General features: G+C 64.3%; 1 protein-coding gene across 1 annotated transcript; it reads left to right on the plus strand.

Moving 5' to 3' along the window:
- Window positions 1-356: 356 nt before the first annotated feature.
- CABP7 (calcium binding protein 7) lies at window positions 357-9,841 on the plus strand. The gene is made up of 5 exons (XM_052655082.1): window positions 357-465; window positions 7,727-7,870; window positions 8,976-9,088; window positions 9,370-9,523; window positions 9,714-9,841. Exons 1-5 carry the CDS (start codon window positions 357-359, stop codon window positions 9,839-9,841), a joined length of 648 nt encoding a protein of 215 aa, XP_052511042.1.
- The last annotated feature ends 860 nt before the right edge of the window (window positions 9,842-10,701 follow it).

Consider the following 10,701-nt stretch of genomic DNA (forward strand, 5'->3'; position numbering starts at 1 on the left):
GGCGGCCGCGCCGGCGAGCGGACGAGCGGGCGGCCAGCAGCGCGCAGCGCGGAGCGCGCGGGGCACCGAGGAGCGGGAGCGGCGGGCGCAGCGCGCAGCGGCCCGAGCGGAGAGGCCCGAGCGGCGCCGCCCCCGCGGCCCCTGCGGGGCCCCGGCCGGGAGCCCGACGAGGGAGGGGGCAGCATGGACCGGCGGCCCGGGGCGCGGGGGCGCTAGGCCCCCGGAGGGGCGCCCCCCGCCTCGCCGCCCTCCGCAGCCGCGCGCCGCGCCCGCTCCAGCCGCCCCCGGGGCCGCCGCCGGCCCATGAGCCCCGACCTCAAAGTTTGCGGCGGGCGGGCGGGCGCGGAGCCTTCAAGATGCCGTTCCACCCGGTGACGGCGGCGTTGATGTACCGGGGCATCTACACCGTGCCCAACCTGCTGTCGGAGCAGCGCCCTGTGGACATCCCCGAGGACGAGCTGGAAGGTGAGTGCCCCGCCGGGACCCCCGCCGGCCTCCTACCTGTGCGCCCAGGTGAAACGCGGTCTTCAGGGCGCGGGGGCTGGGGGGCTGTCTGCGGGTGCCGCCTGCCAGGTGGGCGCTCCAGCGAACAGCTGCGCCGGGAGGCCGGACCCAGTCGCACCCCTGGGCGCCGCGGTGAGGGGTCGCGAAGGCGGAGGGCCGGCCCAGCCTCAGCCGCGTGGTCCCCCGCGCTGCGGAAACTTGCCGGGCCCCGCAGCGGGGTCACGGGGCCGCGCAGTCCGCGGTGACGGTGCGGCAACGCGGCGGGTTGGGTTGGGGGTCTGAGCTGTGCACCCCCGCCAGCGCCGGCCCCCGGAGCACCCGCATCCTGATCCCCTCGGCGGCGCCCGCCCGCGGCTCTGCACTCGCATTGACATTCCGCTCGTGTCGCTTTTAAAATCCAATCTGCTCGGGCAGCCAGAGAAGGGGAGCGGGCGCCTGCCCTGCTCCCGCCGGCTGCCGGGCTGCCCCCAGCCCCTGTTGCAGGGCCCGTAGCCCTTTCCCCACAGCCCTGCGGGGACCCCCGGCCCCGAGCGCCGGGAAGGCGGCTAGGGAGGTGGTGGCGACAACAAGTGGCCAGACTGGGCGGCTTGGTCGCGATAACCAAGCCTGATAGGGAAAGGCAGAGGGGGACGCGACTTGATCTGTTTCCCGAGTCCCTCCACCTCTGGACATGAATGGGGACCTTGGGCAATGGGCTGGGCAGGATCAGAGCAGATCGCAGAGCCTGGGGTCCTCAGACTGAGGATTCTGGGCAGCAGTGAGACCCCTGGGGCCTGCAGCTCTTTCCCTACCGGACCGGGGGCAGAGGCTCAGGTTTCCCCTCCCCCTAGACCTCCTGAGGGCCCTTTGCAGTGGAGTGAGGGGCTCCGGGCTGATGGGGGTCTCGGCCCCATGGGATCTGCTTATCTGCTGTTAGGGGAGGGCCTGCGATCACCCAGAGGCTGGGCCTCTCTTCAGGTACCTTAGGGCCAAGGGTCTCTGAGATCTGGGGCTCAACAGCGCCTTTGTGGGCTACAGCTGAGACACCAGTGCAGTCAGAGGTGACCGTGGGAGCACAAGCCACGGAGAGAGGTCCAGCCGCACCCCCAAGCCCTGGAGGGGGCAGATATTGAGGGAGTCAGAGGGGATCAGGGGGGAAGATTAAGGGGAGAAGGCGCCCCCACCCCCAAGCCCGCACTGCACCACCGTGAGCCACCTGCTTCTCACCACGTCCCCCCGAAAGCCACCAGAGGTTGGGAGAGCCATAGAAATGGGGTCTGGTGTCTGACGCGGGCAGGACAGATGGATGGGTACCGCTACTGGGTCTCTGGCCTTGAACTCCAAAGCCCAAGTCCGTGCCCTGTCTGGGCCAAAGCCCAGGAACCAGAGTCTCATCCAGGGCCTAGGAAAACGAGGGGGTCCAGTGAGAGGCAAGAGGGCGGGGGTGGGGCATCGGCCGTCCCTGCCCTAACACTGTCTGCTCCTGTCCCGGGCACCCCAAACCTCTTACAGCAACCCCTTCACAGGCCCTCATCCATCCCTTCCTCCTGGCCAATCGGGCAGGGGTACACTTTGTCCCCCCTGCACCCCAGGCAGCTTTCATCTCATTCCTCTTGCTCCCAGCATCCCACCATGCCCCTGGCAGCCTTGCTGGGGCCTCACTGGTCCATCTTCTCCTGATCTCCCAGCCCTGGAGTACAGACCCCAAGGAAGGAGAGGTGGGAGGAGACTGGGATGCAGGGGTGAGCAGGGCACAGGGCGGGCAGTGCAGGGGCAAGGAGCCCGCAGGCTCCCCTTGGACTGCATGGCGGACATGCTGGCAGGAGCCCAGGAGTGTTAGTCACCAGCCACACCAAACGCGCTGCCTGCTTCTCGCCCGTCCCCTTCTCCTGGGCCCTGTGGAGCAGGGGGCCCTAGCACAGGGGACATCTGAAGGGCAGGGCTCTCCCTGGCGGGGGGAGGCAGATGATGCCTGTAAATGCTTGGCGGTCCCCGCCCGTCTGGGACAGCCTGTGGGCAGCCAAGGATGAGGACAGGAAGTCCTCTGTGATTTTCCCCCTTCTTGGCTGCAGGCACTCTGGAAGCCCTCCTCCGAGGAGACCAGGTCTCTGCAGGCCCCAGTGGTCCTTGGATGCCAAGGGCTGGGTGGGAAGGGTGACCATCCATGGCACAGAGTCCCCCTCTGCCCCGTCCACCTCCCCAGTGACCCGTCAGTGCTCCTGTCCCACCCAGGCCCTCGGCTGGGGGACGCCCATCGGTGGGCGAGCCACATGTGCCGAGGACAGCGAGCCCAGCAGCTTGGGCTGAGATGCTGCAGACGGTACATGCCTGCTTGCAGAGATCCAGGGGGCGGTTAGGACGAGGGAGGGAGGTGGAGAGCGCTGGCTTAAGGTGAAGGGCTTCCTAGTCAAGCGAGGGGGGCGGTTCGAATCTCTGCTCCTTGATTTATGGAGTGACCTCGGGCAATCACTTGCTTTTTGCCTCGGTTTCTCCATCTGTAAAAAGGGGTTGGACTTGCCCCTCCCCAGGGCCACAAGTGACAGAGGATGTGATGGAGGTGCTCAGCACAGGGCCTGGCACAGGGCTCAGTGGGGGCTCGGAGACCAGGCAGCAGTGAGGAGGGTAAGGAGCGGGGAGAGGGAGTCGGGGAAGGCCCACGAGGAAGGAACACGCGGTATGCGGGGGACTGGGCCAGAAAGGCAGGGTCGGGGAAGGGGTGGGTGGAAAGGGCCTTGAAGGTCTGCGGAGGCACTTGGGGACCCCTGGATGGGTAGACGTGGCCGGGCAGAGCTGGCCTGGGTCCCTGGCCCTCCTCGAGCAGAGGACAGAACCCCCCAGATCCTCCCTGAGATGCACGCTGCACGGCCCCACAGCTGCCGGGCCTGTGGCTGACCCCAGTGGCATCAACGGACTTGAACAGCTGAGGGTGGGAGCTGGGGAACGGCAGGCCCTCACCCAGCCCTCCCTCAGAGGAGGAGGCAGACAGATGGACAGGAGGACAGACAGGCAGACAGCCACCAGGGCAGGGGTCTGGGCTTGGCACCTGACCTGCTCAGACAGTGGAGTCTGCACTGCGTGGCCAAACAGGGCATTCTGGGTACAGAGGGGTCCCCTTTCCTGCCCCTCTTTCCCGCAAGCCCAGCAACCACCTCTGTGCAGGCCAGAAACTCAGGGAGGCCAAAGTGCTGGGGCGCAGGGCCAATGCCACGGAGAGGAGTCGTCACTGCAGAGGACACACTCTGCCCCCGAAAGTGACCCTCAGCCCACACACCCCTTCTCTGGACTCCGGCTCCCGTGGGGCTGGTTGGGGACTCAGGCCCTGACGCAGCTCCCCGGGCCAGGGGAGGGATTGAGGGCAGAGGCTGGAGGCAGCAGGGAGGGACCCGTGTCGGCCTGGAAACTCAGAGGCCCTGCCAGCCCTTGCCCGGGCCAGGCGTCCCCATGCCAAGATGGAGCGCGGCAGGCTTCCCCCGGCCTCCAGGGCAGGAACAGAGTGAGGCTTTCGGGGAAACACGCCCAGCTGGGCTGTGTCGATGGCAGCAGCAGCAACAGGCAAGCCGTGATGCCCACCCTGCTCCGGGAGCCCCCAGCAGATTCCAGGTCTCTGGGATTGGGCAAGAGTCACGCTCTCAGCTCACAGACGAGTCTGTGGAGGTTCAGAGAGGAAGGTGCTGTGTCTAGGTCTCTTGGCTGCTGAGCAGCAAGGCCAGACTCCAAGCCCTGGGCCTCCAGGTCCTAGTACCAGCAAACAGGAAGGCTGGCCTGGTGTCCGAAGGTCCCTGAGACCTCCCTTCTCCTTCCTGCTCCGCTGAACACCTGGGCTGTTCTGATTTATAGCATCCTGCTCTGAGCCAGGCCCGGCCCGGCCGAGCTCTTGCCTGCTTGATTTTCTATCTGTTCATTTCTGTAGCCCCACTGTACAGGTGAGCAAACACCCACCCGAGGGCACCTGGCCAGGATGGAGGAGAGCTGGGATCTGACCCAAGTCTGCGTGACTTGGTGCTGATTCTCTGGCTGAGAAGATCCCTGAAGTTGGCCTTGGAGAATCAGCAGGGGCCAGGTCGTGGCTCTGAGCAAGGCCGAGGACACAGAGCAAGACTGAGTGTGAGCCCGGCGTGCCAGGGAGGAGTGGCTAAGGGGACATGTGGAAGGGGAGGTGGCAGTGTTTGGACTGATCCAGTGGTTTTGGGAGGTTCGTCCTGCCTGAGAAAGGGGTGCCTCTGGGACTGTCGCCTGCCTACGTACCCCAGAATTCACCTGCCCTCCACTTCCCCTGTGTGTGTATTTTCTCAGGACTTTTAGAAGGAGGTCAGGGGCTCCGACACAAGCAGCCCTGGGCTCTTGGGGGGCACACCTAGCCCCTGTTGGGGTGGGAGAGACAGCCTGGGCCCCAGCTCATTGCAAGGAAGCGAGCCAGCACCCACTGCAGCACCACTGTGCTATGAGGCTGCGGTTTGGCCATCTCACCCTGAGATCTCCCAGCTGAGGGCCCAGAAAGATGGGGTGCCTTCCTTGGGTTCCCACTTCCCACAAACCAGCCCCTGATCTGGGCGTCTGAGGATGCCTCGTCTGGGGGTGATCCCCCTCTTCTGGGGTGGCCCCTGGGGTGAGGGTTTCCTTAGGGGCTGCACGAGAGGATGAGCAGCACCCCAGCCGCCCCCTGCCTCTGGTAACACTTGCCCTTACTAGGATCATCTGTAAACTAAGAGTAAATAGGTTCTGAGAGGTGGCCCTACACCACGTGGACTATGAACTTCTTTCTGTTCAGCTCCTCTGTGTGTGCCCCAGATGTAGGAGTGGGTCCCTGAATCAGTCACTCATTTAACCATTTATTAGCAAATGGCTCGGTTTGGATGCCTGCACCGTTCCAGTCACGGGACACAGCAGTGAACAAGACCCACCCGTCCCTGCTCTCATGTCATCTCATAGTCCACAATCCAGCGCGGTCAGGAAGGAATCCTCGGGGGAAGGGGTCTGTGGGAGCCAGAGGAGGGCCAGAGTCAGCTGGGGCGGGGGCGGGGGTGGGCAGGAAGGGAGGTGATGCCGTCCATCCTTGCTAGGAACCAGGGATGTATCCAAGTTCGCCACGGAGAGCGAAAGAGCGTTGCAGGCAAAAGGAGCCTCGTGTTCAGAGGCCTGCAGGGGGAGCAGCCCTGGTACCCACCTGGATTGAAAGGGCCCCTGGGGCTGGAGTTCAGGACACGTAAGGTGGGCAGAGCCCGGGGCTGGGTCAGGAGGCCAACAGAGCCAGCGAAAAACCCAAGTGTGTGTGTGTGTGTGTGGTCAGGAGGCCAATAAAGCCAGCGAAAAACCTGTGTGTGTGTGTGTGTGTGTGTGTGTGTGTGTGTGTATGGTCAGGAGGCCAACAGAGCCAGCGAAAAACCCAAGTGTGTGTGTGTGTGTGTGTGTGTGTGTGTGGTCAGGAGGCCAACAGAGCCAGCAAAAAACCCAAGTGTGTGTGTGTGTGTGTGTGTGTGTGGTCAGGAGGCCAATAGAGCCAGCGAAAAACCTGTGTGTGTGTGTGTGTGTGTGTGTGTGTGTGTGTGTGTAGGGTCAGGCACACAATGCCTGGCTGCAATGCCAGTGTCTTCCTCTCTCACCCAGGACGCCCAGGGGACTGGAACCCCCGTAGCACCTCTGGAACTGCTGGTCCTCTGCTAACACTCCTCTGGGGGTGGGGGGCTCGTGACCTTCTCAGTGGCCCAGGGAAACTCTAGGTGGGCGTTGGCCTGGAGTTCCCCCGGTCCAGGGTTTACAGGAGCCCCTGGCCTGGCTCAGCTCTCCCTTCCAAGCTGCTCCTCTGGCCAAGTAGCCACTGGTTAGGAGACTGGTTTCTCAGGCCCTACCTAGGATTGGGGAGGGGGCTGGCAGTCCAGAGTCAGAGGGTCTGGGGGCCTAGGCAGCTCAGGTGAGGCCTGTGGACACTGTCCTGGCCTGCGTGGCAACTGGAACCTTCAGGCAGATGCCAGGTGGGATGAACCTGATGAAGTTTGGGGCTTCGGCCACAGCCGCCTTGCTGTGTGGCTTGGGACACATGGCCACCCTCTCTGGGCTCTAGTGGGTCCAGCAGAATCAGGGGCTGACCCCAAGGTGCAGGATCCCATGGTCAGTCTCAGGGGCTCACAGACCCCCACACTGGCCACCTAGCCTCCTAGACCTCACTTTCCAGGTGTGCGGTACGCCTGTCCTTCCAAATACACCTGCACGCGTGAGCTCCCCTCCGCCTGCAAACTGAACAAGGAGCCCCCGGGAACCTGAGCCGAGGGGGTGAGAGGGAACTGAGAGACCCTCCCCACAATGGGAGGTGCTCTGTAGGACCCTTCTGGGGCTGAGTAACAATGAAGGGACAGCAAGCCCAGAGACAGAGGTGGAAAGGTGAACCGGGAGAGTTTAGAACCCTTCAACCCTCCACTGTTCCTGGATATCTTTGGTAAAATGTCACATCACGACTGCCCATTTTACTGTGGGTAAGACTGAGGCTGGTCCAAGGTCACCCATTGAGTTTCTTGTTCTCAGGCTCCCAGCCCTGTGCCTTGCTCTCCACCCCTGAGTCACCCAGGTTCCTCAGGGCTGTCTCCCTCTCCATACCATGTGGTGGTCGGGGCGGGGGGAGTGACCCCCACACCTCAGCCTGGCCTAGGCCTGCGGAGGCGCCTCCATCCATCCTGTCTTTCCCCAAATCTTGGACTCCAGGAGACAGTCTGCGCCCAGCTGTTAGCCCGGAGCTGCGGCTGCCTCTCGCGGCCGCCATTAACGAGTGCTGGCCGGTGTTAACGAGCCGAGCCTGGGGAGGAAGTGTGATGGGGATCGGGGGGGGAGGGGGGAAGGAATGGGGGGAGGATGGGAGGAGCGGGGGTGGGCGGGAAGCCTCCGGCAGCTCACGGAGGACCGGCTCCCCGCCGGAGTCCTCCCCTGCACAGCCGGCTCCGTGGTGCCGGCCACACGGGGTCGTCGTGAGCACGCCTGGAGAGGCTCCGGGAGCCCGAGACCCCGGGGCGGTTTCGTCACCGCCGCCGCCCCGGCTCCGCTGCTGCTAGCTTGGCCTGCCCCGAGCTCCAGGGAGGCAGCGCTGTAGTGGACTCTTGGGCCACCCGCTGACTGTCTCTGACCAGACCTGCGGGGTCCCAGAGGGTGGCGTGGGTCGGGGGTGGGGGGCACAGCCTCCATCCTGCGCTCTGGGGTCCTGGGGAGGGCGCTGTCGGGGACAGGGGTGAGGTCCTGACTGGCCCTGCCCCTCCCCCAGAGATCCGAGAGGCTTTCAAAGTCTTCGACCGTGACGGCAACGGCTTCATCTCCAAGCAGGAGCTGGGCACGGCCATGCGCTCCCTGGGCTACATGCCCAACGAGGTGGAGCTGGAGGTCATCATCCAGAGGCTGGACACGGACGGTGAGCAGCGCCCTGCCTGTTCCCTCACCCCTCACCTGCGGGCGGCTGGGGAGCCGAGTCTGGACCCTGAGCCCCCAGGACTGAGCTCACAGGGGTCCCGTCACTCTCGCCGCTCCTGGTCAGCCCCAAGCCCATGGCAGTTTGCAGCCGGGTCTGGCCCCACTTCTCAGCTGGAAAACTGAGGCCAGAGTGTGACAGCCCCAGCTACACCCAAGAAGTTGGAGACTCTGTACCTCTGAATTCCAAGAATTTTTCTGTTTTTGGCTGTGCTGTAGCTTGTGGGATCGTAGTTCCCCAATCGGGGGTTTAACCCGTCCCCGCTGCAGTGGAAGCAAGGAGTCCTAACCACTGGGAAGTCCCCAAGAAAATTTTAAAGTACAGAAAAGTAAGAATGTCTCTACTAAATGGGCCTCCCTGGTGGCTCAGTGGTAAAGAATCTGCCTACAAGGCAGGAGATGGGGGTTCGATCCCTGGGTTGGGAAGATCCCCTAGAGAAGGTAATAGTAACCCACTCTGGTATTCTTGCCTGGGAAATCCCATGGACAGAGGAGCCTGGTGGGCTGCAGTCCATGGGATTGCAGAGTCGGACACGACTGAGCGACTAAGCAACAATATATTAATACGAAATATTCCAGTTCCCATCACCAAAAAGAAAAAAGAATCATTAGTTGTATATGCCATCTGGCTTTCAGTGAAGGAAAAACTCGTAAGCACCAGGAAGGCCCAGTCCTCTTCTCCCAGTCTACTCTGGCCCCTCCCACGCCCCCTCTCCACACGGATAGCACGTGCCCACCTGGGCCAGTGGTCCCCCATCCTGAGCTTTGTTTCCTGTGTGTGGTGGGGAGGATGTTTGGCCCTACACCCGCTCCGGGGAGCAGGGTTCGGGGTGAAACGTGTCTCCCACGGGCAAGGCCACTCAGGGCCCGCCTGCTGCACCCACCCCCACACACACACCTGTCAGGTGGGGCCTCCGCACATTTGGGGGCTTCAGCGTCAGCCCAGAGCCTGGCATGTGAGGCTCCGAGGAGGGGACTTCCTGGGTCCCGCACTGGCCTGCAGTGCCCAGGTGCAGCCTCCCAGCTGACTGGAACTCTGCCTGCTCCAGGTGACGGCCAAGTAGACTTTGAGGAGTTTGTGACCCTCCTGGGACCCAAGCTTTCCACCTCGGGGATCCCAGAGAAGTTCCACGGCACTGACTTTGACACTGTCTTCTGGAAGGTACGCCCTGGCTGACTGGAGGGCTGTATTGGGGCCATTGAAGGGTCGGGCCCGTGCTGCAAAGTGGGGGCAGTGACGCCTCCAGGCTTCTGTCCGCTGGGCCAAGGGCTCCCCTGGGGAGGCCACTGTTGGTCGAGGACTCAAGGAGAGGGGTGAGTGGTTCCCAGCCCTCCGGGACCTAGAGGCTTGTCACCGGTTTGTGTGGCCGCAGGGGCTGGGTGGGACAGTTGGTGGTGGTGGCTGTGGTGGCCGCGGCCAGAGCACCGTGTCCCGCCCCCAAGTGTGACATGCAGAAGCTGACCGTGGACGAGCTGAAGCGGCTGCTCTACGACACCTTCTGTGAGCACCTGTCCATGAAGGACATCGAGAACATCATCATGACGGAGGAGGAGAGTCACCTGGGCACGGCGGAGGAGTGCCCCGTGGACGTGGAGAGTGAGTGGCCCCCCGGGGCCCCACGGGCGGGGCAGGGGAGGAACTCCGCGCTGGGGGTCTCGTCTGGCCCCGAGCCCGCGCCTCCGCGCGCCCCGTGCGGGCCCCGTGCGGGAGTGCAGGCGGCGGCCCCTGAGCCCCTCGCTCGGCTGACCCCTGTCTCTCTGCTGCTCCTCGGTGGCGGCGGCCGCAGCCTGCTCCAACCAGCAGATCCGCCAGACGTGCGTGCGGAAGAGCCTCATCTGCGCCTTCGCCATCGCCTTCATCATCAGCGTCATGCTCATCGCAGCCAACCAGGTGCTGCGCAGTGGCATGAAGTAGGCGCCTGGCGCGCAGGGCCGGGGGCCACTCTGCACCGGCCGCCCCGCAGCCCTCCCCCTCACTGTCCCCTGGGCCACCAACGCGTGTACTTCAGGGCCTTGCATGGAGCCGTGGCCCCAGCCGTGAAGGGCCCGGCCCGCCTGCACCCTGCGTGCCCCACCCTGGCCTGCTGTACCATAGCACCAACTCTTCCTGCTGTCCGGGGCAGAGGGGGGCTCCTGAGACATTGAAGGGAGGAATCTGTGCAGGGCCCGGTAGCTGCTGGGGTCCCAGAGGCAGGAGGAGGCACCGTGTGCCCAACGCTGCACAGCCAGCCCCAGCCTGGTCCCTGAGGGGTGCCCAGGGCCGTGTAGGGGCGTGCAGGGGGTAGGCTGCCTCCTCCTGGAGTAGGACGAGGCTGGGGTCTCTTGGGCCCCGGTCCCTGGCACAGCCTGAGGAAGCCCCGCCCTCTGCTGAGTCCCTCCCTCTGACCTTCCCTAGACTCAAACCAGCCTTAGTCCTCACACTAGAGAATCAGCCCACTTTAAAGAGGAGGAGTCTGAGGTCCAGAAGGCTCCCAGAACTGGCCTCAGCTCCCCCCCAGCAATGGTGATTTTCAGGAAGGGCAGAAGCTCACGAAAGATGGAGCCGGTAGCCACCCCACCCATCGGGCTCCCCCACCAGAGGCCCAGTGACCAGGGGGCCTCATTGCCCGCCAGCACCCAGCACAGCATCTTGACCTGGAGTGCAGGGCTGGGCCGCAGACCACCCGGGCCGCCTGTGCGGTCTCCCTACCCATCAGGGGGCTGGCTCCTCCAGGGTGGAAGCCCCCCCGATGTTGGTGCTGGGACGCTCAGCCAGGCCGCTCTCCTCAGCCCAGG

This window comes from Budorcas taxicolor, chromosome 17 (assembly GCF_023091745.1).
Source record: "Budorcas taxicolor isolate Tak-1 chromosome 17, Takin1.1, whole genome shotgun sequence".
NCBI classification, from domain to species: Eukaryota; Metazoa; Chordata; class Mammalia; order Artiodactyla; family Bovidae; genus Budorcas; species Budorcas taxicolor.